We start from the raw sequence: 27,811 nt of genomic DNA, 5'->3' as shown, positions 1-27,811 counted from the left end.
CTCCTAGTAAGATGTTCTTAAAGTATCTACAATCTTAAAGTATGCTCTTGTGTTCAACAATGTAAACATTGTTGCGAGGCATGTGGCATTGTTGAAGGTCATCAGAAAGACTACCGGTACATCAAAGGGAACAACAGAGCCAGATAAGAACGAATTTCTTACTTGTTGTATATTTTGTCGTCTTTTATGTTATACTTTTACGTATTGCGCAATATCTGAATCATAAAAAATCGAAGAAAATAACAAAACAGTGACGCAGTGAACGAACGCAGCAATGCCGCAAGCGTGCCGCACGTCAAGTGAGAGGGGGCCTTTAGTCTTTTACTTTAGGTGGGATAATCACTACCGGAAGCCTGCAATATAAACGTATCAAATGTTTGCAAAGATCCGGCTGGGGTTAAGCGGTGGCTGTGAGCTAAGCTGTTCTGAGGTAACGCTAGATAATTTTTGTAAAGAGTGATTGCAAAAGGACGGGTACGATTACTATCAATGTGAACGTGTGAATGCCAAACTCACCCATGCCCCAGAAGCACTTGCCCTCGGTCCATTTGGTGCCCTGCAGGTCGGACTGTTGCAGGGGGATGGCCATGATGTCCGAGGTGGGGTTAGGGCCGGTCTGGATGTACAGGTCAGTCCCCGTGCCTTCCTCCTGGTACTCAGCCTCTGTACGACCATCACTGCAAATTTCACCTGGGTGATATCAAAGGCAGGGGGTTGACTGGCCCATATGATCAAATACAGTGACATCAAACATGACAGCCATTATATAATTGAAATCATTTAGGATGTATTATGACTTCTATTCTGATGTATGGTTGTCTGTTAATTATCTTGATGAGATATCATTTTGTTTGGGCAACTTATCTTTACATCAATTTGATTATCTAGATCCACAAGCTAATCCAATCGCAAAGATGCTCACTTGGCTGGATGAAATAGGCTGTAAGTAACCACATGTCCGTGTCCGTGTCCTCTATCCATGGCGGGGTGACCTGCTGGGGCGGGATGCTGCCGTCAGAGGGCAGCTCACTCTTCCGAACCTGTGCAATAAAAATGTTTTCCGACAGTTTCAGGTAAATACGATATTTGACCATTTCCACTGTACAACCGTATGCAGTTCAAGAAATACCAATTTTACGAGATAACAAAAGTACTGGTACCAAAACAAACGGATCAATTTCCTCTTGCTTCGTTTCTGATTAATAATTTATAATATTGATGATATGAATGAATGAATAAACGACAATGGCAGTTTATGCTTCTGCCATTCTACCAGTCCAATTAGCTGAGAAATACGTTTTGCTTTTGTATCCCGGGGTGCAACTGCAGATACCCGGATGTTCAACAAGAAATGCCGTTTCATGCTGCTTTCCATCATTCTGCCGCCACATGATCAGCTGAGAAATAAGTCTTTCTCAGTGCTGATTAATGATGGGAGTATCCTAATCTCCAACCAGATCCACGGTGCGTAATGTATAGTATCAAACTTCCGGTGCCCGTTTGACTCCCTTAGCCAGCTACACTCCTTGGCCAGCTTTGATACTATCTTATGGCACCGTAGGATCTGCTTGGAGATTAGGAGTATCCCAGGGTACAACTGTAGGTACCCGGATGTTCAACATCTAGGCTGCCGGACAATGGCCCAAGTCAGTGACTCGCACAGTTTAGAGGTGTACTAACGCCGAGACTCACCCCCATCTGTAACCCGGCGATGTAGCCGTTCTTGTCGAACAGCAAGGTGACCGCAGGGTCGTTGTCCTTGACGTACCGGAAACCCCGCCACGTACCAGCTGTAAAAAAATCGTCCCAAATGACAATTTGTTTTGACAGAAAACTGGGTGACAGTGAACAAGACAAGATGGAAAGAAAAGAAGAGCAGCACAAATCTTAACATTTACTATATAGCCAGACCACGTCAGCAAATCAGAATGCCCCATTGCATATTGGGCATGACGACATAACACATAGAAGTGTCCCGAGCTCGGTGTTAAATGAGTTTCTGAGTGATTTACAGAAACGTTTTTGTTCTAACTGATTCTGATTCTATTTGATTCGTCATGTCATCAGGTATTACTAGTAATCGGCTCGCATTAAATGGTACCTGGTACCAGACTAACCTGATATTGATGGCTGCTTTAATGTAACAAATGCCAGACTTACTCCATAGCAATAATTTTGTTTGTTTAGCATAACCGGTAAACTGTCTTCACTAGTGTAAATTCAACCATGGAACTGTAAGATTTGACTCAGTCCCACCAGGACGAACCCCTACTATTGTTGATAAGCGGGCTGCGATTTCTTATGTTCGTACTGGAGATGTAGCTCTCATTAAAACGGAACTCCCTGCTTTACGGTCCATCCAGAAGGGCGTTCCAAAACTAGGTCCTCAGTTCTAGCTTTTGAGTTAGGAAATACGTGAGCCTTTCCCCAGGGCACAGCATAAGGGCATTTTGTGGATGGTTGCTTCAGATACCATGTCATACTTACCTGGCTTCTATCGTTAATTATCAGTAATAAAATAAAATACGGCCTTCTAAAATAACAGAACTGATGTCTGACCTGTACACCTGCTGGATCCAAACAGCGTCCATCCTTTTTCTACCGCCATCTCCTTGGTGCGAGGCAAACGGTCAAAGTTTCCGAAAGGACTGAATCCGAAGGTCACTAAATATTTCAAAATAAAACAATAAAACTTTTCATTTTCACTGCTGATCGATGGTAGCAGCTACAAAGCTATTACTAAAGTTATTTGCTAAAGGCATATTTTACATGTGGTTGTGGTAATCTCTGTATGGAAGATTTGTTTTTCGTCTTTATGGAATAATTTTTTTTATCTTTTGTTTCTAACTTCGTTTTATCGGGTCCCGATGACATCGACTTCGATGTTGCAATACTTTGTACGAAGTATGACGCACTGAACAAATATTTGTCGGGGCAGAGTTCCTCACGTTTGTACAACCAAGTGACAACAGTAAAGCTAAGTAATGGAAAAGACAAGGTTTATCAAATATGAAGGGACATTTAAAGACGAACATTTTGTGTTGCCGTTTGTTTTAAAGCAGAAGGAATAAAAATTTGTCGGAGAATGTAAACCTGTGTGGTGGGCATTATTTATGCGGTTTTGCCTACATATGGAGATCCCAGATATCTCTAGGAACAAACCTATTACCTATAACCAACGCCATCAGCCAACGATTAAAGGATATTTACATTCAAACATTTAGAACCGAAATACACAATGACAACCGGGACAAATCTTTCGGTAACAAATTACGAACCTATAGATTATTCAAGACTATTTATAAAGAAGAAGAATATCTGATGGTGAAAAACATACAGCACAGAGTGGCTGTCACTAAACTCCGGATTAGTTGCCACAAGTTACATATCGAAACTGGAAGGCACAACCGCACCCCTCTGCAGCATAGAATCTGCCAATTTTGTGATCTACAACAGGTAGAAGATGAACAGCATTTTATTTTACACTGTAAATTGTACCATAATGAACGGATTGTGATTTATGAATATATCAGAAAAGAGTTCCCATATTTTGAACATCTTAATGCAACGGATAAATTTCTATTTTTGATGCGCCTAGACAAACCCTGTATATCAAACATTATATGTTCTTATATCTACACCTGTACAAAGAAGCGAGAAGATGTCGACCATCCTGTTAGCTTAGTACCTTCAACTAGTTAAATTGTATCCTGTTGTCTTTTTCATATGTTTGTTATTCTGTTATCAGTCATGTCTGTTATCAGTGACCTGTACCTAGCCCATCGAGGCATGAATGTACAATAAAGGTCTTTCATTCATTCATTTATATATCAACGAAACGTCGAGGCTTTTACAGGTCAGATTGTGAAACAATGGTGAGACTCAATATCATCAGAAACAACTGTTTTCCAGCTCAAATAACGCTCCTATAGTCTAAATGAATAGAATAACAGCAACATTGTCGGAGCTATTTGTCATTTTGTCCACCCGTACATAGAAAAGGTGACTTTACCTCTCAAGCCGTCCCATGCTGCCCCTGCAGTGAAGAAAATTAAGATATCAAGTCAACAAAACTGTCAGCAAAGTTACAGGGTAGGATAAAGCGTTTGAACATTCATGATACAATATTAGATTATAAGCACCGTCAAAGCTTTGGATGATTAGTTTTCACAGTTAGATTGAAATAGAAAAAAGACGGTTATTTTACTTGGGGTGCTGTCATCGACAGCAGGAGCGCCGAACCAGGACCACCAGGACTGGGCGTCTACAGCAGCCGCGCCGAGAAGGACGAGAACCAACAACAACTTCATCTTCCACACGTACGTAACGTGCCGCGAGAAAAAAAAAAGACGGCTGAGTACAGATCGTCTGGCCCGCAAGTGAGGCAACTGGGCCACTGGAGCGACTTTTGAACACCAACGACAGATGATCAGATGATCAGATTTTCAGGGGGCTACTTTTGTGTATTCATATTGGGCATTGTCACAGCGCTGCTTCCGAGCAATACTTCTTTGCAAGAACCAAAGTGTCCACCCCGTGGGCCTGGGTCTAGCCAATGGTTGCAGATATTGGAAAGGACAATCGCCAATCTGTCAGATTGGCAGCGGTTTCTATGGAAACCAGAGTTGCTTACGTGTTGATCGTGATAAGACGAAATGGCAGTAGCTGGAAAACTACACATTTGCATTTTTTCGTTGTATACAAAACCTTGAATACTGTCATGTCAAACAGAGCTTCTGTACATAGTGGTGGTGACTGAAACCAGTCAAGGTAAAACCTGCAGTGGCATTGACATTGTGAATAAGCCTGGACTCCAGCCTTGTTAGCTTTGGTCCGCTCCCGAGGGTTGCTATACCAAGGGTATACCAAAGCTAACAATGCTGGATTCCAGGCTTATTGTGAATATCCTATCACTAATCTGCTTTTCGTATACATTTCATGATTTCTTGTAACTGTGTTTACCGATAGTAGGGGGGACACTATTTTGCAAAAATGCAGTTTTTGATGAAATACGCCCCTAGAAATATGGAGACGGTCCATCTGAATATGAAAATGTAAAAATTTTGAAAATATTTGATCGCTAACCCCCCTGTACATGCCCCCTGAAGTTTTTAAGTTGACAATGTACTAAACTAGTATAACGCTATACTACCAAACATGCTTAATGTCGTAGAAATTGTACTTTGACATCCTTGGCAGAATATTTGACTTCAGGAGAGATCATTGTGGATATCTGAGCCTCCAAATGTATTTCCCATGCAAATATGGACTATTCCAAGTCACCCCCATGGCAAAAATGGACTGATCTAAACTCAAAATTGGACAAAACGGGCTACAGGTATATTATAGTATAGTCTGTATTCATTTCTACCAATTTTTACACTCAATCGCACAGAGGCAGTTAGCCTTGTAGGATTTTAAAATGCCAGTGGTACTCAAATACTCTGCAAAACATATTTCTTTGTAGCGAAATGGAGTATCACAAGTTTTCACATACTGAATCAGGTCCAGGTTCAGGTCCGGACGTCTGGACCTGAACCACACCTGCATGAACCTGAATTTTCTGTACCGTTTACTCACCCCTATTAGGCACCCCTGTTGTTACATGTAACCTATGTTTTATCCTATCAAGAAATAAATACGTATGCATGTAGGTGGGGGAAAGTTGTGTTCCAACTAAAAAATTTCAGGTTGCCCACTACGCTACCTGCATTTAAAATTACGACTTACGTTGCGCCAACCAAAATGCATTTTCAAGTGTGCAAGTGGGTATTTCGAGCACTGTTGCTGGAGGTAACGGATGCAGCCTTTGGGTTTATCTCTAAGGAGATGTTCCAACAGACAAGGAAATATTATAATATGAAGTCTGTAGTGCCATTGTCCAAGTGGTAACCACAATTACCAATATGAAGTGGTACTGAAAAAGAGAAGAGAACCTGGATCGTTTAGACAGTACAGTAGAGAAGTCAGGAAAGGAGGCAGGATACCAGAGATTCTGATAGCTTGGAAGAGATTAATGAAGACGAGCTTAAGAGCGAATGTCTGTAAGGGTCAAACAATGGTGGCACCGGTCAAAAAATAGATTTGGCTCCTTTTTTGCACAGTGATAGTACTTGGTACACAACCCCTCAAAATAGCTTTCTTTCTTCTCAGAACCCCTCGTTGCCATGGCAACAGGCCAAAGAAGTTTGGGGGCCATTTTGCCGGATTTGAGCATTTCAAAAACATGAAAATTGGCGAACTTAAGGGCACTATCACTGAACAATGCTTTAACTAAACAACAAAGGCAGAATATGCGGATCAGAGCAATGCCTAAACTTGTATGAAGTAGTAGTAAAGTTAATCTCCTGTAAATTCTAAGGCCCTGGGCAGCCTGAATACAATACACTGTTTTCAGGTTGTAAAGAATCTGAAATTTTGCCCAACTTCAAAGCACTGAAAGTCCATAAGTATAAAGTATTTTCGCCTGCAATGTACTACAAATAATAACCTACTATAGGGCTGTTAGATGAATGCTAGCAAAGTTTGGGTTCTTGTTTTGTTGCTATGCAATCGTCCGTCGAAGTGGGTCAAATTTCATGATTTTGATAATATGTCATTTTATGCTCTCTTTAAACAATCATAAGTCCCATACCAAAGTTGCTCTGCAATTAAAATTCACATGGATTATAAACCAATGTATTGTCTATCAAATGCATGTTTGTAAAGTTCGGGTTCTTGTTTCGTTGCTACGTAATTGTCCTTTAAAGTGGGTCATTTTTTATGATTTTGATAAAATACATTATTTTGCATCATCTTCGAACAATCATAACTCACAAGCCAAAATTGTTCTGTAACTAGAATTTACCTGAAATGTAAACCAAGATATTGTTTCTCAAGGTCATGCTTGTAAAGTTTGGGTTCTTGTTTTGTTGCTAAGCAATTGTCCGTTAAAGTGGGTCAATTTTCATGGTTTTGATGATATATCATTTTGTGCTCTCTTTGAACTGTCATAAGTTGCAAAGTAAATTTGTTCTGAAATTGAAATTAACAAGGAATACAAACGAATATATTGTCTATCAAATGCTTGTTTGGACAGTTCGAGTTCGGGTATTCTAACAGTGAATGTACATGTTCCTGAAAGTAGGTCGTATTCCACTGACTTTTCCACAAATCATGTTCTTGACAACACATGTGATACACATGTCACAGTCTTTGTTTTTATAGAACCGATGTAGCAATGTGCTATCACCATAACAAAACATTTGTCGGGATTATATTCTACACAAAGTCATATTTATGTTTAATGTCAGATTAGTCCACTCTGAACTTTCAAACATTCTGCTAGTTTTACTGCTAAGCATGATGTATGACTACAGTCTTAAACATGTTTTCATCCCCACAATATGACTCTTGAAGACTTAGCTTATACAATGTATATACATATTTGGAACGAATATCATAAATCTCTGTGCATCTTTCTTTTCACGGTAGCATTTATGTGAAAACATGCGTTTTTCAGTTTCTGCTATTCAATGGACCATACTCGTTTTAAACAAGGGCAAGAACTAACCTAGTAGGTTGCTCTTGAAGTTTGCCTGAATGCCAACTCCTGGCGGTGATTGATGTTTGTCTGCTAGTCTGTCTGTTTGGAAATTAGCTTGACAGGCTAACGTCAAAATACGGCAGAGGATGATGAAGGTCAGCATCTTGACCTAACTTTGTTCGAATCTATCAACAGTAAAGATCAAAATGAAGCAACGAATGACGTTTATCTACGTCTTCCTTTTTGGGAGACACATATAAGCTTGCGATTTGGCAAGGAAATTGAAATTGTACGAACTAACATTCCTAAATCTGATTTGCGATCACCAATAATTGATTGCCTTTGGAAGTCCATATTTGTGGCAAAAATTCAAGAATACCGAAGTTCATGTCCTTGCTGAAAATGAGTGTGTTAGCTGAAGTTGAAAATGCACATGTTTTTCACATTACTGTGAAAGAAAGATGCACAGAGATTTAAGATATTTGTTCCAATGTAGAAATAAGTCGCCATATTGTGGGGATGCAAACATGTTCAAGACTGTAGTCATACGTCATGCTTAGCTTTAAAACTAGCAGAATGTTTGAAAGTTCAGAGTGGATTAATCTGACATTAAACATAAATATGACTTTGTGTAGAATATAATCCCGACAAATGTTTTTTTTTTCCATGGTGATAGCACATTGCTACATCGGTTCTATAAAAACAAAGACTGTGTATCACTGTTGTCAAGAACATGATTTGTGGAAAAGTCAGTGGAATACGACCTACTTTCAGGGACATGTACATTCACTGTTAGAATACCCGAACTCGAACTGTCCAAACAAGCATTTGATAGACAATATATTCGTTTGTATTCCTTGTTAATTTCAATTTCAGAACAAATTTACTTTGCAACTTATGACAGTTCAAAGAGAGCACAAAATGATATATCATCAAAACCATGAAAATTGACCCACTTTAACGGACAATTGCTTAGCAACAAAACAAGAACCCAAACTTTACAAGCATGACCTTGAGAAACAATATCTTGGTTTACATTTCAGGTAAATTCTAGTCACAGAACAATTTTGGCTTGTGAGTTATGATTGTTCGAAGATGATGCAAAATAATGTATTTTATCAAAATCATAAAAAATGACCCACTTTAAAGGACAATTACGTAGCAACGAAACAAGAACCCGAACTTTACAAACATGCATTTGATAGACAATACATTGGTTTATAATCCATGTGAATTTTAATTGCAGAGCAACTTTGGTATGGGACTTATGATTGTTTAAAGAGAGCACAAAATGACATATTATCAAAATCATGAAATTTGACCCACTTCGACGGACAATTGCATAGCAACAAAACAAGAACCCAAACTTTGCTAGCATTCATCTAACAGCCCTATAGTAGGTTATTATTTGTAGTAAATTGCAAGCGAAAATACTTTATACTTATGGACTTTCAGTGCTTTGAAGTTGGGCAAAATTTCAGATTCTTTACAACCTGAAAACAGTGTATTGTATTCAGGCTGCCCAGGGCCTTAGAATTTACAGGAGATTAACTTTACTGCTATTTCATACAAGTTTAGGCATTGCTCTGATCAGCATATTCTGCCTTTGTTGTTTAGTTAAAGCATTGTTCAGTGATAGTGCCCTTAAGTTCGCCAATTTTCATGTTTTTGAAATGCTCAAATCCGGCAAAATGGCCCCCAAACTTCTTTGGCCTGTTGCCATGGCAACGAGGGGTTCTGAGAAGAAAGAAAGCTATTTTGAGGGGTTGTGTACCAAGTACTATCACTGTGCAAAAAAGGAGCCAAATCTATTTTTTGACCGGTGCCACCATTGTTTGACCCTTACAGACATTCGCTCTTAAGAAGCAAGGACTCAATGGGAAAGAGATTGCAAACATTGCTGTTGATTGGAAGAGAGACAAATACCTACTACAAACCCTGAAAACCCAACATGGACCTTTCACATCAACAGCAGAAGTTGATATATTGTAAGTGTAAAGCTGGCCCAGCTCAAGAACACAGCCCTGTCACTACCGATAACCACGAAAACTCCATCTGCGGTCAACCTAAAATTGTACTTGAACAATGTTACACGCCATTGACACCATCAATGAGTATAAATTTGACTATGGTTCTTTTCATTCTGTTGTAAATAGATGTACCAATGAAACATTGTTGAAATTCAGTATCGCAGGCATCTTGCTTATACCCCCTTTCCACTAGGACGGCGCTCTCACGGCGCTCTCTCTGCGACCTCAAATTGGGAAGAGCGCGGTGAGAGCGCGGTGGGATCGCCAAGGTCGCCATGGGAGCGCGAAGAGAGCGCGGTGGGAGCGTCATGGTCGCCACGGTCGCCATCACCTCCGCGACTGTTTTGAACCTGCTCAAAACAGTCGCCGTGAGAGCGCCGTGGACGGCGATCCAACGATGAGCGCAGAGAGAGCGCCAAGAGAGCGCGCAGCGAGCGCCGTGAGCGTCAACAGAGCGCACAGCGAGCGCGGCGAGCGCAATAGGTCTCAACAATAGTTTATGATACCAATTTAGCTAGGACGGCGCTCTCACCGCGCTCTCTCTGCGCTTTCAACTGCGGTTTGTGAAGAAGTATATTTGACACAGACAGAACCTGGAGAAATGTCCAAAATGTACTATAAAACAAACTGAGATGGAATAACCAAGGCTTAAAGAAGCAAAGGTTTATCATTTCTCAACTTCTTTTTGAATTTCAACATGATGACATTAGGTTTTCTTGTTCTTCATCTGTACATTTAGATTATTGAAGTCCTATTTTCAAGTTTCAGTGTTGTATGATTTACACTAATAACGTGGCATGATAAAAAATTTATGGTGAACAAGCTACATGACAAATTTAAGAAAAAAGCAGCAAGACAAACGTGTATATTAGCCCTTGGGCACGAACTTGCAAATAAACTTCTAATATATTTCAGTCTGAGTGACTGTGCAGTGACCAACATTGGATTTGTTCACTGCCTGAATTTTATGCTTTGAATGTTATGTAAGACGTAAAAGGACGACTTCAAAGATACCAAAATACACTATGCGTCAAAATATTCGTTCTTTATCTCTGAAATTCGTTGAGTAATCTTTCGAACCTTTGCCTGCTCATAAAAAGATGCTGACATTTGAGTTTTTCGTCGCGGTGAGAGCGCGCTGGGGTCGCCGGAGAGATTCCACTAGAGCAGCTTTTTCTGGCGTCGCGGCGCTCTCACCGCGCTCTAACCAATTTTCCATCGCAGCGAGAGCGCGGTGAGAGCGCCGTCAAGTGGAAAGGGGGCCTTACAATGACAGATATCAGGGCTCGAAATACCACCTGCTTATGCAGGGTATTGCAGGTAAAATTGGAGCTGTGCAGGTATTTCTGGTGTCTATCTGCACCTAACCTACACTGGTCCATGTAATGAGTATATACAGGTTAGTGCAGGTAAAATTGGAGCTGTGCAGGTATTTCTGGTGTCTACCTGCACCTAACCTGCACTGGTCCATGTAATGGGTATATACACTGGTTAATGCAGGTAAAATTGGAGCTGTGTAGGTATTTCTGGTGTCTACCTGCACCTAACCTGCACTGGTCCATGTAATGGGTATATACACTGGTTAGTGCAGGTAAAATTGGGGCTGTGCAGGTATTTCTGGTGTCTACCTGCACCTAACCTGCACTGGTCCATGTAATGGGTATATACAGGTTAGTGCAGGTAAAATTGGAGCGGTGCAAGTTAGTGCAGGTAAAATTGGAGCTGTGCAGGTATTTTTGATGTCTACCTGCACCTAACATGCACTGGTCCCAAATACTAGGTTTTTATACATAAACGTTATATGATGTAGGTGTACGTGGATTGTTATTAGCTGCATTGAATGTTACCACTACCACCTATATTAAGTAATATTCTGTAGAAAAGAAAAAATAGCAATGGTTCCTGAACAATTTTAGTATGAACTATACTTCCAAAATTCAGAGTGGTACAGGTAAAATTTGTCTGGTGCAGGCTATTTTCATTGTTACCTGCCACAGTGCAGGTATTCAGAAAAAGTATTTTGAGCCTTGGATATAGTATGTACATGTACAAGAGAGCTTAGTAGTAGAGAGAACAGTCAACTGTTGCTTTTCTGTCCATACTTCTTGACACATATACAAAAACACTGGTTTTAAGCTTGGCAAAAAAACTGTGTTTTTGTAACCTTGAAACAATGTTTCTTTTTGAAGTTGCCCAATTCCTTGGCATCGAGTTTCTGAAAATTTTACCACTATTCTTGTGAAGCTAAAGACACTCTGTAGTTGATTTGGGTACTCTTTGGTATTCTCAGCACTTGTCGAATTACTGCCCTACCGTGATTTCCCTGTTTTTGGCCAAATAATGGAAATTCGCCCCAATACCTGCTGCCTTGTTGCCATGGCAACCAAGAATATTAAGCCAAGACCTGATAGAAAGGTATCTGGAGTGTAATGTATCATTTAATTACACAAAATGTGCAAAAAGAACTGAAATAATGCAGTCAGTGCTTGCAGACCTTAGCAACGTCACACAAGTACATGGCGAGGGGGGTATCCAAACTTCAGGGGGTATGTACAGGGGGGTTAGAGTTTTACAATAGCCTAATTTTTGTGATTTCTGTGTTTATATAGATCATCTCCATATTTTAGGATGCGTATTTCAAAAAGTTTGTACTAATGTCCCCCCCTACCGATAGACGAATGGCCCACCTGATGTCATGTTTTTGAAAAACGGTTCAGACCCACAGGGCAATGACCGGGCAGCGTCAAACCCTGTACTCTGTACCTGTACCTTTAACACGTCAGTCCCGGACATTGACCTTATCCGATAACGTACCTACCTTAGATAGAGACATGAAGAGTAAATCGAAGGAAAAGTACATTAATGCATTTTGGAAATACTTACCTGAAGTTTTGGGTCTATACGTACAGTGTATATTCCCATATACAGCCGTAATCGAATCGGAAATGAGGACCTTATATAATCAACAAGAAAACGTTATTATACAACAGTCAATAAGCATTTTATTTGTCGAATGTATGGGGTCGTAGAACTCTAGTTGACAATTGTTTGTTGCTTTGTCAGAAATACTATAATGTATTCGGTGGTCATAGGTGGTGGTTCTCCTGGCCCACAAGGCTGGCAAAGCTTGGGGTGTACCGACCAAACACTTTAACCGATTTTGATCTGAAATAAGTGTTTGCGATTGCCAAAACGAAGGCTCCTACACTAACAGAATAGGTACACATCACCGTGTATAGTTTGTTGTATTAACTTTTTGTACAAGTCAATAACACTACAAGCCATGGACATTGACAACTGTGTTTTAATGGTTTTTTTTTCGATAAGTGTACCTTACATGAATTAGAGAATAATGAAGGTTCACAACCTTTTTTCCGGATAATAGGCAGAATGCAAAGTAATGCGGAATGGGGTGTGTGGAATTTGGGTAAATACAGATACAGCGAAAAGACCTGCTATGTGCAAATTGCAAGGCAGGCTGACGTCATAACCTACAGTGATTAAAGCACATTGCACGGTGCCGCAGGAAGCATACCATCACGAACAATCAGACTTTTATTATAGAGTGTAATAATCATTATCACAATCATTTGTAGCTGATCGTCTTGTCAGGAAAATGTGTCGGATTCCGTTGTGTCTTATTCTATTAATTAGCCAGTATCTGCCCATATTAAGAAGCTAGCGTTCATAAAACCATGACGAGATATGGATTATTTTCAGCCCTATAATGCTGTTGGTTCCGGTCCACGGTCCAGGAGTCTAACAGCGGTTGAAGAAGGGCGGGAACCCGTTGGTCAGGTACACGTGCATAGTGGACAGGCCCTGACTCTGGTCAGCCAGACAGGTCGGCACAGTATCTATGAACAACTGAAAAGGTAAGAAACAGCATCATTTACTTAACACGCGGGGTTAGGTCTAGTAAGGGCGTGGTCACATAGGTCGTGCGATCGTAATACGTCGGACATTTTGGAGGCATACAGACATGTACTTGTCTTGCCAAGTTTTGGTTGTCTTGGCACTCACAAGGCTGTTTTGGATCCTTGTCGGTGGTTGGTTATGTCACAGCCTGCTTGAAAATCCTATGGCATCAAAATCGTGCGACGATCGCACGACATATGTGAGATACCAATCACGAACAGGGTCACGGTTATGCGATCTGGCACACTGACGTAAGACAGCTTGTTGATGAAGTGTGCGCTGTGATTATGGTATATCACAGAGCTGTCAGCGAATTTTAGATAGATATTGCTAATATCTAAATGACAAAAGGAGTGGCTTACGACGAAAGCTTAGGTTTTACATAAAGTAAACAGTATCTAGATATCTGCTAAAGCTGATGTTACCATGTTGTAAGGTAGTCAAACCACACTCTACATTGAGACTTGAATACACTTGCTTGTTTAACAAAAGGCTAAATAAAATAATGATGCCAGACGTTTTATTCTCCATACATGAATTCATCTTATCAGGATTTGTTCTCCGTTTAAACGTATAACTCACCCCGAAGGCTGATGGGTGCTCGTAGCGCGGGCTACCCAGGTAGTTCATTATGTCCCAGCCGAAAGCGTTCAGCTTCCCGCCATTGTACATGATAAAGACTGGGTAGAACTCCCTGCAGTCCATGTCGACGCGCAGATTCCACCAGTAGTGTTTACCTGTTGTCAAGTATGAAAAGGTCATCATCAGCACCCTATACGAGGGGCGTGCAATAAGTAATGGTCCTGACCCACTTCCAGTTGTCTGATCTAAATGAAATTTTGTATGTGTAATAATTCATATCTCTATGGGTTATGTTGCAAAAGACAGCTCTGAACTAATTGTGGTTTCTGATTTACTGGTGTTTGAACTTAGTCAGGTGCGAAATGGACCAGGTGTGAAATGGAACCAGTTGAGTGTCGCGCAGTGATCCGGTTTTTGTATTTGAAAGGACGCACACCAAAGAAGACTTTTGATGAAATAAATGAAACTTATGGTGATGATGCCCCATCATATGACCTTGTAAAACGCTGGCATCCTGAATTCAAACGTGGCTGGAAGTCTGTGGAAACAGCTCCCAGACCTGGTCGTCCCTCTTGTGCCATTGATGAGGCATCAGTTGGAGGACCAACCTGGGGTGTCCTACAAAATCGGTGTCCAGAGCTGCATCAAACGATGGGAGAAATGCATAACTCTGGGTGATTCCTATGAAGAGAAAGACTAATAACTGTGCCAAGTTTCATTAATCTCCTGCTATGGGAAATGGGTCAGGACCATTACTAATTGCACGCCCCTCGTAGGTGGCACTGGATGTACCATACGCACTGCCAGAAGGGGAAACGACGTTTCGAATGTTTACAAAGCTCCAACTATGGTTAGGTAGTGTCTATGTAAATGAGCTAACCGGTAGTGAGGAAGGTCATTCCAGTGTGGTTGTAAAAGGATATCGGATGGGTTCAGCTACTGACAATGTATCCTTTGGATATCAAACTCACCCATGCCCCAGAAGCACTTGCCCTCGATCCATTCAGTGCCCTGCAGGTCGGATTGGTAGAGGGGGATGGCCATGATGTCCGAGGTGGGGTTAGGGCCGGTCTGGATGTACAGGTCAGTCCCCGTGCCTTCCTCCTGGTACTCAGCCTCTGTACGACCATCACTGCAAATGTCACCTGGGTGATATCAAAGGCAGGGGGTTGACTGGCCCATTTGATAAAATACAGTGACATAAAAAAGTATGTCTTTAGACTTTTTCCGCATGTATACTTATCGTTAATACGTTTACTCATTTTGGTTCATCAACCTCTGTTTCAAACAATGTGATTATCTACTTTGACAACTTGAAGGTGGTCTAATCGCAATGATGCTCACTCGGCTGGATGAAATAGGCTGTAAGCAGCCACATGTCCTGGTCCGTGTCCTCTATCCATGGTGGGGTGACCTGCTGGGGCGGGTCAGGGGGCAGCTCATTCTTCCGCACCTAAGTTACAAAATGTTTTCAGACGGTTTCAGGCAAATACGATATTTGGTCCTTTCCATTGGGTAACCATAGGCTGTTCAAGAAATACCAATTTTACGAGATATTAAAAGTACTACTAGTAGTACCAAAACAAAGGGATCAACTTCCTCGTTTCTTTATCTGATTAGTAGGTTATTATTTGGTGATATGTATGAATGAATAAAGAAGAAATGGCACTCTAATATTGGAATTTTTCTATCAGCCCTATTGGCTGAGAAATAAGGTTTGTTTCTCCTGCGTCGATTGATGATGGGAGTGCAACTACATGCACCCGGATGTCGACTAACGCCGAGACTCACCCCCATCTGTAACCCGGCGATGTAGCCGTTCTTGTCGAACAGCAAGGTGACCGCAGGGTCGTTGTCCTTGACGTAGCGGAAACCCCGCCACGTACCAGCTGTAAAAGAATCGTCACAAAATGTATTTGAAAGAAATAAAGAAAAAAGGTGACAGGAAAAAGCAAGATGGAAATAAAAGGAGAGCAGCAACAACGTTAACATTGTCTATCTGCATCGCCACGTCAATCACATTCCATTGTCCCTTTTCATCAGGTACCAACCTGGCATTAATGGTACCTGGCACCAGACTGACCTGATACTAACGGTTGCCTTGTGCAATTAATACCAGACTTACATGATATTAATGGTTGGTTTAGGCAACCAATGCCAACTTTACGTCATATCATTGGTTGCGTTAGGTAACTAATACCAGGCTTACACGATATCAATGGCAAACTTACCTCAATGATTTTGTTGTTTCGATTAACCGTTCAAGAGTACATGTATACAACACACCAGTTTTGTACAAGCTGCGTAAGACTGTAATGTTTCACCTATATATAGCTACTCAGACCAGGAAGGCCCATTACTCCTTTCGATATGTGCGCTGGGATTTCTAACCTGCTTGAAGTGTGCGTACCTTCTGCTTACCTGCACCAGGCTTGTCTATCAATTAACCCAACTGTCAAAAATAACAGTACTGATATCTGACCTGTGCACATGTTCGGTCCAAACGGCGTCCATCCTTTATGTTCCGCCACCTCCTTGGTGCGAGGCAAGCGGTCAAAGTTGTTTCCAAAAGGGTTGAATCCGAAGGTCACTGAATATTTCAAAATAAACAATCAAAATGTTCATTTTTCACTGAATCGCTGTTAGAAGATCCTAGAAAACTATAGCAAGTAATTTGCTAAAGGCATATTCTACACGTGGTTGTGATCGTCCCTCTATGGAAGATTTATTTTTCATCTTTCGTTTGTAACGTCGTTTTATCGGTGCCCAGATGACCCCGACTTCGATGTTGCAATGCTTTTTACTGGTCAAATATTGGTCGTCTGTACAACCAAGTGGAAACAGAAACGTTTGCCATGGAAAAGAAAAGGTTTATCAAATATGAAGGGACATTTAAAGATAAACACTTCGCACTGTTCTTTATCTGAAAGCAGAAGGAAGGAAGAAAAAAGATCTTCATAGAATGTAAACCTGCTGTGCAGTGGACATTTATTTGTATATCAACGAAGTGTCGAGGCTTTTATAGGTCAGATTGTGAAAGAGCAAACGATATGGATTAGGGCTGGGTATCGGTACAGCGTACCGGTACAAAACCGGTTTTTCTTATTGGACCGGTCCAGACAAACCGGACCTGAAAAAATTAGGTGGACCGGATGTTGGACCGATTAGAAAATTAACATATTATTTTATAAGGCATTCATACGTTTTGGCGCTTGCAGTTGGAAGAAAATGACAAGAGTGAAGTAGAGTAGAGTTTATAGTAATTTCTACCAATGTTTACAGTCAATCGTACAGGTGCAGTTAGCGTTGTAGTATTTTAAAACGCCAGTGTTATGTCTAATACTCCACCAAACAGATTTCTTTGTAGTGAAATGGACCATTGGTATGAGTCATACTGAATCAGGTCCAGGTTCAGGTCCGGACCTGGACCTGATCCTCTGGACCTGAACTGGACCTGGACCTGAATTTTCTGTACCGGTACCCAGCCCTATTATGGATAGATTTTACAGCATCAGAAACAACTGATTTGGAGGTCAAATAACGCTCGAAGGGTCTAAATAAATACGATAACGGCAACATTGTAGAAGAATTTTGTTATTTTGTTCACCAACATAGATATAAGAGTGGTTTTACCTCTCAAGCCGTCCCATGCTGCCCCTGCAATGAAGATAACAAAGACATGTCAACAAAACTTTCTGCTTTTAGTCTGTGGAAATGCTTGAGCTAAGGGCACAACCCGCCATACGTGCAAATACGTGCTGTCTACGTGCCAAAACGTGGGCAATCTTTTGGTATCCGTAAGTGGTAAGTACCGCCTCCGTACGAACTCGTAGGGAATCCGACGGAATTTGGAGCACGCAGACACGCCGTAGAACTTGACGTGCAGGTTTGTTTGCACCTTACGCAACCGTGCGAGTGACGTGCGTTGACGTACTACCTCCCTGCTCTTGCCAGTCGTTCCCCACGTTTTCAGAAATACGTGGCGGACGTGGCCTCCCCAAAAAACGTACGGACAAATCGCACGTACGGCGCGTTGTGCCATTAGCATAACATATCTATTTGAGCAAAAGTACAGCATGGGATCAAATGTATGTATTCAGGACACGACGTTAGATTTATCTAGATTGTGATGCTGAAATCCCTTAAAATCATACCGTGAAAGATTAGAATACTAGTAAATAGTTCTTCACAGTTAAATCGAAAGAGTAAAAAGACGGTTAGTTTACTTGGGGTGCTGTCAGCAGGAGTGCTGAACCAGGACCACCAGGACTGGGCGTCCACAGCAGCCGCGCCGAGGACGAGAACCAAAAACAGCTTCATCTTCCACACGTACGTAACGTGCCGCGAGAGAGAAAAAAACAGACGGCTCAGGACTGGAGTGACTTTTGAACACCAACGTCTGCTGATCAGATGATCAGATTTCCGGGGGGGGGGGCTACTTTTGTGTGTTCATATTGGGGCACTGTCAAAGCGCTGCTTCTTAGCAATACTGCTTGGCAAGAATAAAAGTGTCCACCCCGTGGGCCTGGGTCTAGCCAAGGGTTGCACGTACATGTTGTTATGGCAAGGGACAATCGCTAATCTGTCAGATTGGCAGCGGTTGCTATGGAGACCAGGGTATTTAATTGTTGATCGTGATAAGGCGAAATAACAGTAGCAGGAAAAGTACACGTTTGCGTTTTTTTCGTGCTATAGAACCTTGTGACGTGACTGTCATGGAAACAGAGCTTCCGTTCATCGTGATGGTGAAACTGCCAGTGGCATTGGGAATAAGCCTGGAATCCAGCCTTGTTAGCTTTGGTCCGCTTCCGAGGGTTGTTACCCCATGGGTACACCAAAGCTAACAATGCTGGATTCCAGGCTTAATTGTGAATATCCCTGCTTTTCTTGCATGATTTATGTGTTTACCGATCAGCGAATGGCCCACCTGATGTCATGTTTTTTTTAAAAACGGTTCAGACCCACAGGACAGCCGGGCAGCAAACCCTGTACTCTGTACCTGTACCTTAACACGTCAGTCCCGGACATTGACCTACCTTAGATAGGGACACAAAGAGTGAAGGGAAACTAAATTAATGTTTAAAAAAAAATACTTACATGAAGTTTTAGCTTTGTTCCCATATAACCAGAGTGGAAGAAAGGTCAGTGCCCAAGGGTCGGTGTAATCTTATAAGATTAAACTGAGATCAAGACAGAGGAACAGGCGTGAAAAAAGAGACAACTGAACCTATTAACTTTTCACTTCATTTATTTACCACTAGAGCAGCAGGCTTTGTTGATATGATTTGTGTAATGTGTCCGATCATTACGGTTTCTGTACGATATGCTTGCCAGAGCAGGACTGGCTGAGTTTGCAGATTTGCAGTCTTGTTTGACATACACAGTACAGTAGACGGTGTGCAGCCCGGTTCAGCTGTATCCAGCTCGGACGTGGCTTAACCCACAAACTAGAAGGCTGGTGCTGAGGCTAACATGACGTGTCTAGCAGAAGTTGAGTTGCGGTGTGCTGTCCAGGTAGATGTGCTGTGTGGTCAGCCCGCGGTTGGCCAGGTCAGGTAGACAGGTCGGCGCCTCCTCAAAGAACAGCTGTTGAATGGAACAGGATCCTTACAGTATGACACAAGATGTAGACAAGGCAAGGCAACACACACACACACACACACACACACACACACACACACACACACACACACACACACTCACTTGCAACCTCTCGTCTTTTAACGTTATCTGTCTTTATCGCATTATATATATCGGGGCTAACGGCTGTTACTCACCCCAAGCGCGGCGGCAGGAGGGTGCTCGTAGCGGTGACTGTCCAGGTTCGCGTTCATGTTCCAGCCGAAGCCGTTCAGATCTCCGGAGTTGTACATGAGGAAGACTGGGAAGAATCGGTCACAGTCCATGTCCCTACTCACGTTATACCAATAGTGACGCCCTGCAAGAGAGGACGTTACACTTCAAGAGTGTCTAGTGTATACTGTGCAAATATTCCACATTGACGGAGTTGTGCATAAAAATTCACAGCAAAAGATTAGACTAGAATACATATGAACAAAGTGGGTCCGGATACAGTCAAATCCGGGTCGTTATTTTCCATACCATTTGTATCCGCACGTATATGGTCGTATCCCGTCCGGAAACGGAAAAATAACGACCTTGATTTGCCCGTTTTCGGGCTCATTTTGTCCTCAAGAACACCTTCTACTGATCTGACAGAACGTTCGACAGATAACAGCCGGGGACTCAAGGTGCACATATAGACGAATTGATGCTGTTACTGTGTTTACTCTCACACTTACTAGAAGCAATGAATATATGTGCTCACATACTGTTATAAGCCTACAAGTCCAAGCCGCAGGTCCTACCAAGGAGCTTTTAAAGCTCCTTGGTCCTACACAATGAGCTTATAAAACAAAGCCTGTACCCATAGTGTAGAAGCAACCCCCCTTGGTCCACGCCGTGTCCGTGAGACCGGACTCCGACTTGGGAATCTTGATGTGCATGGCTGGGGTGGTGCCGTTCTGGATGTACAGGTCTGTACCGGTCCCGTGTTGGTCGAACTCTTCCTCCGTACGACCAGTGGTGCAGACGATGGCTGCAAAACAGGTGAGATCGTGGAAAAGAACTAATCACAATAATGCCTTCAAAACTGCTTCAAAAAGAGTCTCGAAATAAGTTGCCATTGAATACAGCTCATATTTCTATCATACTACAAAAATACAGGTTTTGTAGTATGATTCTATAGTTAGGATAAACCAAAAAAATGACCCGTTTATCCATATGCTACACTTTGGCACGCTGTATGTGTCTCATACAGAAACCTGGCGTTGAACCAACTATTGGAAGTGTGACGTCATATGAACACGTGACTCACCTGGATCCACGAAATATGCCGTGATGACGTACATGTCGTCGTCATCATTCCACAGAGCCTGGATGTACCGGGAGGGGGTGCCAGCGGGTAGCTTGTCCTTCTGGGCCTGGTATAGCAGTACATGTGATCGAAACTATTGCTAACAGTCTTCCTTGGCAACTGACTATACTACTGGCTTAAATATACTGATGGCGCTTGACACATGATGAAATAGCTACTTTCAACCATCTAGACGAGTCTAGGAACGCCTGGTCTTTTTGTTCTAGACGTATATACAATGTACATAGTGATGGGACAAGTATAAGACCAAGATACCGTCATCATATGTTATCCTGCTTCACACATACATTGGTGCAGCCACAAATACTTACCCCCATCTGAATACCAGCGATGTAGCCGTTCTTGTCGAACAGCAGCATGACTGCGGGGTCGTTGTTCTTTATGAAACGATAGCCGTTGTAGAAGGCCCCTAGAAATAACGAGAAAGGGGAACTCATTTTCTTTTAGATTACCGTCCATCCGAAATTGCTCTTCATGTGCCTTATATCTACTTTCGTCCATTAGTTATTCAATCATTCATTCATTCATTCACAGTCCGTGTCCATACAAATATCTGTTATTCTTTATTTTGTCACTTGTAGGTGACTGCTAAAATCTATCAACTTCTATTTTGTTCTGGCACCGGTGAAGAAGTGGGTAATTTACCGTTGCACTCATTGCCTCTGCTGAACGCAGTCCAGTCTGCGGCCTTGGCGTCACTCTCCTTGCGCGGGATGGACTGGAAGTACTGGGAATTGAAGGGGTTCGCTCCCCACGTCACTGGGGAAATGATCGACAAGAGACCAGATATGGAGCAAGTGATTGACGTTGTACGCGTTTAACGTCTTGTACTATGCAGGCATTAATTCAAGAAATGATGAAAACGTCACCATTTAAGTTTTGTAATTGGCCATCGGGCATGGGTTTGCAATAAAGGTATCATCATTATCATACCCACTTGGTGGATTGATTGATTGATTGATTGATTGATTGATTGATTGATTGGATAAATATGACAGGACCTGCACAAGCGCAGACACGATATTAATCCTAAATCCTGTACGGACACTTCTCCGTAAATCACAATTGATATTACATTAAAGCGGTTAACTCACTGGACTGCGCCGAATTGTGCTAGGAAATGACACAAACTAAACTGTGCCAACTCTCCCTCTTGGTCACACCGACGTGCATATGAAGCCCAAGTGAACGCTGTGAATTGAGATACCCGTTACATGTGTTGACCAATAAAACAGTACTTACCTTTAAGATCACTCCAATCCGCATCTGAAAATAGAGAAAGCGCATACTTTATATCGTTGAGATATAAGCAGATGCTCCACTATGTCAGTCGATCAAACCATTCTGATTTACTTATAAATAACTTTGAATATACTTATAACCTGTGCGTGGTTTGTCTGCCTGGTAAAGGGCCCGGTCACATACGTCCTGCCATCACTAACTAAGTGTTTTCTTGGGATAATTGTGCATGTGTTACTCAACATTTGACTCTTCTATTATAATATAAGGATGTCCCGCGTCGTCATCAGTGTATGCAGCAGGGCACATACTCACCGTTGTAAAGAAAAGCCTCCGCTGCCACAGCACCGGTGAGCACCAACACCAACACCACCAACGGTTTCATCCTTCCACTCGGTAACGTCGGGAGCAAAGAAAGGGAAAGGCCTCGAGTCCTTACTGGCTGAGTGAAAGCTGGTCGAGTTCACACTTAGGTATTTACTCTGGGGTTCTGGGGACATCCGTTTGTGATGCTGGGTCATCAGATATATGCATACCGTGACAGGTGTGTAATGGCCCCTCCCTTTGACGTCCCGAAAAAGTACCTGCCGCCATCCAAGAAAAGTTTGGTTCGTCAAAGAGCACTTTGGGGTTACATGATTCGTTTTTGTTTAGACATGCGAACTTACAACGCAGTGCTGACAGAATTTCTGGAATCAAAGAAAATGGTCAATCAAATATAAAAATGTCTAAAATATGCTTTCACTGTTTCACAGCTTTGAAAGATTTAGGTCTGTTTATATGTCACACTATTGCTAAGCTTAAGTAGTGTTACACAATAGCAAACAGGCCCTAGCCTGTTATTTGTACCCCACTGTAGGGCACACCAGTTATCTTTTATGCCGGATTCTGGCCTCCTCATTAACATTTAGCACACCGAAATGTGTGGCCGTTTATCACTCAGCAGATGTACAGCAAACAGTGACCACTTTGTAGCTGGCGATATCCGGAGCGCGGTGAAGTATTTGCAACTTTAAAGTTAAATATATGTTTAACGATACCCTGTATACCAATTCGGAGTCTATCATCTTGGCGCATACTTACCACGGCCGGAAAGTGGTTTTCTTTATCTCAGTCTGTATACGTACTTGTTGGATTAAATAACTAACGCCTCCGTTTATTTACCCACGAGTTCATCCAGATGTAGATTCCCATGAAACATGTGACCCTGATAATCCCCTGATGTGATATATTTCATTGTTACATAATAATACGTGCATACGTGCAATAGTCTATAACGTTATCTACGTTATATAATTAGATGCATACAATTTTACAGAACAGGTCAGAACATGGGCCAGGATCATCCTCCGTCCTGTACCATTCTGACGTCACGTATTAGACATTTATGTGATATCATATCGTACATATTTTCGTGAAAGTAGAGAGGACTCAGACGGTGGCAGACAACTTTGTCAGCAATAGCGTCTTACAACGTGTATTGAAATGCCAATTCCCAAGGTCAAAGAAACCCAGAGTCAAGGAGTCATAGCAAACATTTATTTTCGGGCATTTACGGCAGAAACCTGAGCGTAGCGCTCTATCAGAAAATCGTACAGTCAGTGAAAGAGTTTCTCGGTGCTCTTCCATGAGTTTCTACCCTCCAGTTGTTCAGGTGATGGTTTAACTTCCACCACCAAAACAAGAAATCTTTTTAAAAAAGCTGTGCCTTGCCGCGTGGTAGGAATATCGTCAGGAAAAGGTAGGTCGGCACTTCAAGCCCAGCAAGGCAAAATGCTATGCCTTGGCGTGCAGTAGGGATAATTTGCTTGTCTGCTGAATACGTATTATGGTAGCCAAAGCCTTGTATTGATCTGTTAATCTTGTTGGAAATATATGTAGGTGTCTTAAAATATGACCTTGCATTTTCTGACCCTCGACCACTAATAAATATGAAATAATTAGACATTATTTCAAGGATATACAGTAACAATTTTAATTTATTTCATTTCTGTGAAAGGGCAGCTGAGCGGGTACTGTATGCTTAGCAGGAGTTCAGGTACTGTGGTCAGCTGAGAGGGTACTGCATGCATAGCAGGCGTCCAGGTATTGTGGCCAGCTGAGTGGGTACTGCATGCACAGCAGGAGTCCAGGTACTGTGGTCAGCTGAGTGGGTACTGCATGCATGGCTGGAGTCCAGGTATTGTGGATACCTGAGTGGGTACTGCATGCATAGCAGGCGTCCATGTATTGTGGTCAGCTTAGTAGGAGCTGCATGCATGGCTGGAGTCCAGGTACTGTGGTGAGCTGAGTGGGTACTGCTTGCACAATTTGAGGTACTGTGGTAAGTTGAGAGGGTACTATATCAGAGTCCTCCCCAAATGATGGAATAAGGGAGGCTCTCCACTATACTCCAGCCCAGCTCCACTATACTACATTTGAAATCTAGTGTGTTTCTTCCCTATTTTCCTGATTAGTTTTGCTAATTTTAATGAAAATTCACAGATTTTTGTGGTATCACTTTTCCAGTTGGCATTGTCTGCAAAAACTTGTGAATGGGCGATGGTCAAAGCAATAGTGGTTTTGACACTTCACAACAAAGGAGTCACAACACTATATTGTACTTGTAGTATTTGACACCATCTGTCATGCAAAATGAACAAATTTTCATGAAAGCGCAGCGCGTTGGTTTGGATTATTTTTGCCAGCCCCTCCACTATACTAAAAGATTCTGGGGAGAACCCTGACTATATGAATGACTGCAGTTCAGGTATATGTACTATGGTAAGATTGAACAGTTGGTCAAAAATAAATTAATTGTCTTTTGACAAATTTGACAACTTATATGAAACGTGTTGTTTATCAGATGGCATTACTTTGTATATTGCAATATTTGATGTAGTTCATCAGAGCAGCGTGCATTTGTGCTAATCACAATACAGTCTGTACGGTGGCAGAGGTTGAACTTGTTGTATTGAGTGCGAATGCACAGTCTGCACGGTGGCAGGGGTTGGAAGATTGAGTGCAAAAGCACAGTCTGCACGATGGCAAGGATTGGTAATAAGTGGCAATGATTAGACTTTGTCTTAGAGGATGGCGTATTTCATTCAATATACACTTTGGCTTTAACACGGCTCTGGTCTGTGCTGTGAAGAAATCTGCAATCGAAGACTGAAAGAGAAGGAAAACAATTTCTTGTGTCAACATTAAAACCAACTGAAAGAGCATATGTATATTTAATTGATAGAATACTAGTGGTTTCTAAACATATGACAAAGGAGGTTTAAAAAGACCTTGACATGACTAAATGGTAGCCAATTTCTTGGCATTCTTCAATATTTGTTGGAGAGGATCTGCTCCCCTCCTCCACCGACAGCATAAATCTTTTTAAAAAATGGGACCAAAATGAAGGCAATACGATAGAAACAGTCCTGAGTAGACATTTAAAGATGGCAAACGTTAGTTGGTAAGCAAGAAAGTAAGACACGAATGTGCTCAATCGTGTGAAAATAGAACCTTGCATGTCCGAAAAGGATTGGGGAGGGGGGCTGTTTTGATTCACTTCGTCTTTTCGTGTTTATGAAATTATGTTCACGGCCGGACAAACCAGCGTCATTTATTACACTTGTTAATAATTTGTTCACCTACGATGTCAGGGAAATACCACCCAGGTAACAAAAATGTCCGACAAATTATGCACAAAGAAAACTGATCTAGTTACAGGCCTCACAAAAACACGGATAAAACAATGATTATTTTAGGAATCACTACGATAAAAGTTTGACATATATAGTAGCTAGAATATTATCTTACATATTCCAAAGCGTTACATTTTATTTCTGGATTAGCGATAACTTTGAAAGAAATGATGTAGAATGAAGACTAGGAAATGTAACAAAACAGGCCCGCAGACTAGAGTTGATATTTGAAATATAACAAAATGATCCTAAATATTATCTATTGCGACCTCCTCGTGTGAGGGGAAATGTAACAAAACAGGCCGCAGGACTAGAGTTGATATTTGAAATATACAAAAATGATCTAAAATATTATCTATTGCGACTTCTCGTGTGACGTTTTGAGCTGGCGCTCTCCTAAACTCACGTTAGCGTTGTGCTGCGGTCTCGGAAGGTGTCTCCAACGTTTTGATGACGTCATGGCTACTTATATATTCACATACAATTCATTAGCCTGATTTGGACATTATTTCATCTTTATGAAAAGCTAATGCAATTCTTGTTGCGAGATAATACACTTGATTTTATGCCACTCCAAATGAATTTGGAATTTTACCATACAAACGCTTCAATCATTCAATGTAACCAAATATTAAATGCTTTTAGAACCGACCGCAAACAGAAACAAATACGTAAAATGGACGGTTTAAAATTCAACGGGGATGTACCATTGTCTGCCTAAGCCGTCAAACTTGTCCATGAGAAAGGCGATTTGGAAGGGCCTTTGAAAGGGTCTTTGGAAGAGCAAGGTTAAAAGGTCCGTCCGTCCGTCCAAGGAAGAAAGCTGGCGTAAAGCCTTGCCGGCGGCAAGGCAAAAAAGAAATAGAATGACACACTAGCCACGCCGCACCGTCACCTTTATCTATTTGCTTTCCTTTACTGCGACCGGGAACCTTTGAATGTTCTAGTTGCAAATCTTTACATTGTTCATGTAGTTTTTCTTTCCTTTGCATGTTACCTGACACCCCTATTTATTCATCGGCCTTGTGACAAAAAAAAAACAGATACAGATTTTCATTGGCATGTCTTTATTTCAATATTTGTTTCTGAAGTATGGACTATGTACTAACGTGCTGAGGTACTGGTACTGACTTGTATCCATATAAGGCATTCCAACATAAAACAACTTAATGTCTTTGTCAGAAAGGTAAGGTGAAAAGTGTGGTCCAAAGGGATATTTTGCGGTTTCTGGATTGATGGTGACGATTTTACAATAATCTCAAGCAGACCTGGTGGCGGAAAATGGCCCCGTCACTTCCTCCTGTCGTACTCTTTCTCTACACAAGTCATGATGTGTAGATATAGGCACATGTACAGAAAGGAGATCTGTATGAATATTACGCTGAAATATTTCTAGTGTTGTTTTGAGGGAAATTGTGACGGAAGTTATGTTTGTGTGCAGCCCAGGTAGATGTGTTGTGGACGTGATGCGCAGCAGGACTTCAGATGGCTGTTGTGTCTAACAGAAGTTGAAGCTGGGTGAATCGTCCAGGTAGATGTGCTGGGTGGTCAGGCCGCGCTGGGCGTGCTGTACGAAACAGGCTGGGGTGTCCTGGAAGAACATCTACGGCAGGAAGAATTAAAACTCGTTTACTCAAGGGGCAAGGGGTTTAATCAAAGAGTCACGAACAAGTTGTGCTTACTACTAGTTGTGCTTACTAATAGGTGATAAAGACATCACAGACTGACAAGCAATTGTAAGGGACTAGTCAGATTAGTGCACTTTTGACTCGCATATATGACAACTATATCTAGGTAAGCTGTATCATAGACCACTCACATCCAGAACGTCTACAGCCGGGTGTTCGTAGCGGGGGCTGTTCAGGTCGGCATTGATGTTCCAGCCGAATCCGTTCAGCCTGTC

The 27,811-nt window shown here is 41.8% G+C and overlaps 4 protein-coding genes across 5 annotated transcripts in view; all 4 read right to left on the bottom strand.

Moving 5' to 3' along the window:
• Window positions 1-18,439, bottom strand: part of LOC118414252 — a 21,515-nt gene extending 3,076 nt beyond the window's left edge. The window contains exons 1-8 of one of the 2 annotated variants that reach the window (XM_035818174.1): window positions 18,282-18,439; window positions 17,689-17,712; window positions 16,538-16,645; window positions 15,847-15,944; window positions 15,400-15,508; window positions 15,027-15,200; window positions 14,056-14,210; window positions 12,842-13,422 (exon numbers count right to left, since the gene is read on the bottom strand). In XM_035818174.1, the coding sequence (XP_035674067.1) occupies window positions 13,315-13,422; window positions 14,056-14,210; window positions 15,027-15,200; window positions 15,400-15,508; window positions 15,847-15,944; window positions 16,538-16,645; window positions 17,689-17,712; window positions 18,282-18,375 (870 nt within the window). In that variant the 5' untranslated portion in view covers window positions 18,376-18,439 and the 3' untranslated portion in view covers window positions 12,842-13,314. Of the gene's footprint in view, window positions 1-12,841; window positions 13,423-14,055; window positions 14,211-15,026; window positions 15,201-15,399; window positions 15,509-15,846; window positions 15,945-16,537; window positions 16,646-17,688; window positions 17,713-18,281 lie in introns of those variants that run through there. The other variant, XM_035818173.1, reaches the window with a different exon arrangement.
• LOC118414253 lies at window positions 422-4,497 on the bottom strand. Its single transcript, XM_035818175.1, has 6 exons — window positions 4,208-4,497; window positions 4,013-4,036; window positions 2,560-2,664; window positions 1,693-1,790; window positions 923-1,040; window positions 422-690 (listed from the first exon to the last, which is right to left on the bottom strand). The coding sequence occupies exons 1-6, from the start codon at window positions 4,308-4,310 to the stop codon at window positions 437-439; spliced, it is 702 nt and encodes a 233-aa protein (XP_035674068.1). The 5' UTR covers window positions 4,311-4,497; the 3' UTR covers window positions 422-436.
• Window positions 18,440-19,285: 846 nt separating the features above from the next.
• On the bottom strand, window positions 19,286-22,773 carry LOC118414941. The gene is made up of 8 exons (XM_035819280.1): window positions 22,547-22,773; window positions 22,235-22,258; window positions 21,638-21,751; window positions 21,304-21,401; window positions 20,933-21,038; window positions 20,483-20,653; window positions 19,833-19,993; window positions 19,286-19,641 (listed from the first exon to the last, which is right to left on the bottom strand). The coding sequence occupies exons 1-8, from the start codon at window positions 22,614-22,616 to the stop codon at window positions 19,537-19,539; spliced, it is 849 nt and encodes a 282-aa protein (XP_035675173.1). The 5' UTR covers window positions 22,617-22,773; the 3' UTR covers window positions 19,286-19,536.
• Window positions 22,774-26,958: 4,185 nt separating this feature from the next.
• Window positions 26,959-27,811, bottom strand: part of LOC118414138 — a gene marked incomplete in the record, with an annotated part of 2,991 nt that continues 2,138 nt past the window's right edge. The window contains 2 exon segments of the mRNA XM_035817959.1: window positions 26,959-27,511; window positions 27,728-27,806. Coding sequence (XP_035673852.1) covers window positions 27,407-27,511; window positions 27,728-27,806 — 184 coding nt within the window.

Source organism: Branchiostoma floridae, chromosome 4, assembly GCF_000003815.2.
Source record: "Branchiostoma floridae strain S238N-H82 chromosome 4, Bfl_VNyyK, whole genome shotgun sequence".
Taxonomy (NCBI): Eukaryota; Metazoa; Chordata; class Leptocardii; order Amphioxiformes; family Branchiostomatidae; genus Branchiostoma; species Branchiostoma floridae.
The sequence above is the reverse complement of the archived record's forward strand: the minus strand, read 5'-3'. Positions and strand labels throughout refer to the sequence as shown.

Excerpts from the sequence above, each read along its gene's own strand:
- LOC118414253 (XM_035818175.1), bottom strand. The coding sequence starts at position 4,310 with ATGAAGTTGTTGTTGGTTCTCGTCCTTCTCGGCGCGGCTGCTGTAGAC. Across the intron at positions 1,791-2,559 it reads TGGATCCAGCAGGTGTACAG|CTGGTACGTGGCGGGGTTTC; the intron begins GTCAGACATCAG and ends ATTTTTTTACAG. Across the intron at positions 691-922 it reads AGCCTATTTCATCCAGCCAA|GTGAAATTTGCAGTGATGGT; the intron begins GTGAGCATCTTT and ends GATATCACCCAG.
- LOC118414941 (XM_035819280.1), bottom strand. The coding sequence starts at position 22,616 with ATGAAACCGTTGGTGGTGTTGGTGTTGGTGCTCACCGGTGCTGTGGCA. Across the intron at positions 22,259-22,546 it reads GGAGGCTTTTCTTTACAACG|ATGCGGATTGGAGTGATCTT; the intron begins GTGAGTATGTGC and ends CTCTATTTTCAG. Across the intron at positions 19,642-19,832 it reads CTCCTGCCGCCGCGCTTGGG|CTGTTCTTTGAGGAGGCGCC; the intron begins GTGAGTAACAGC and ends TCCATTCAACAG.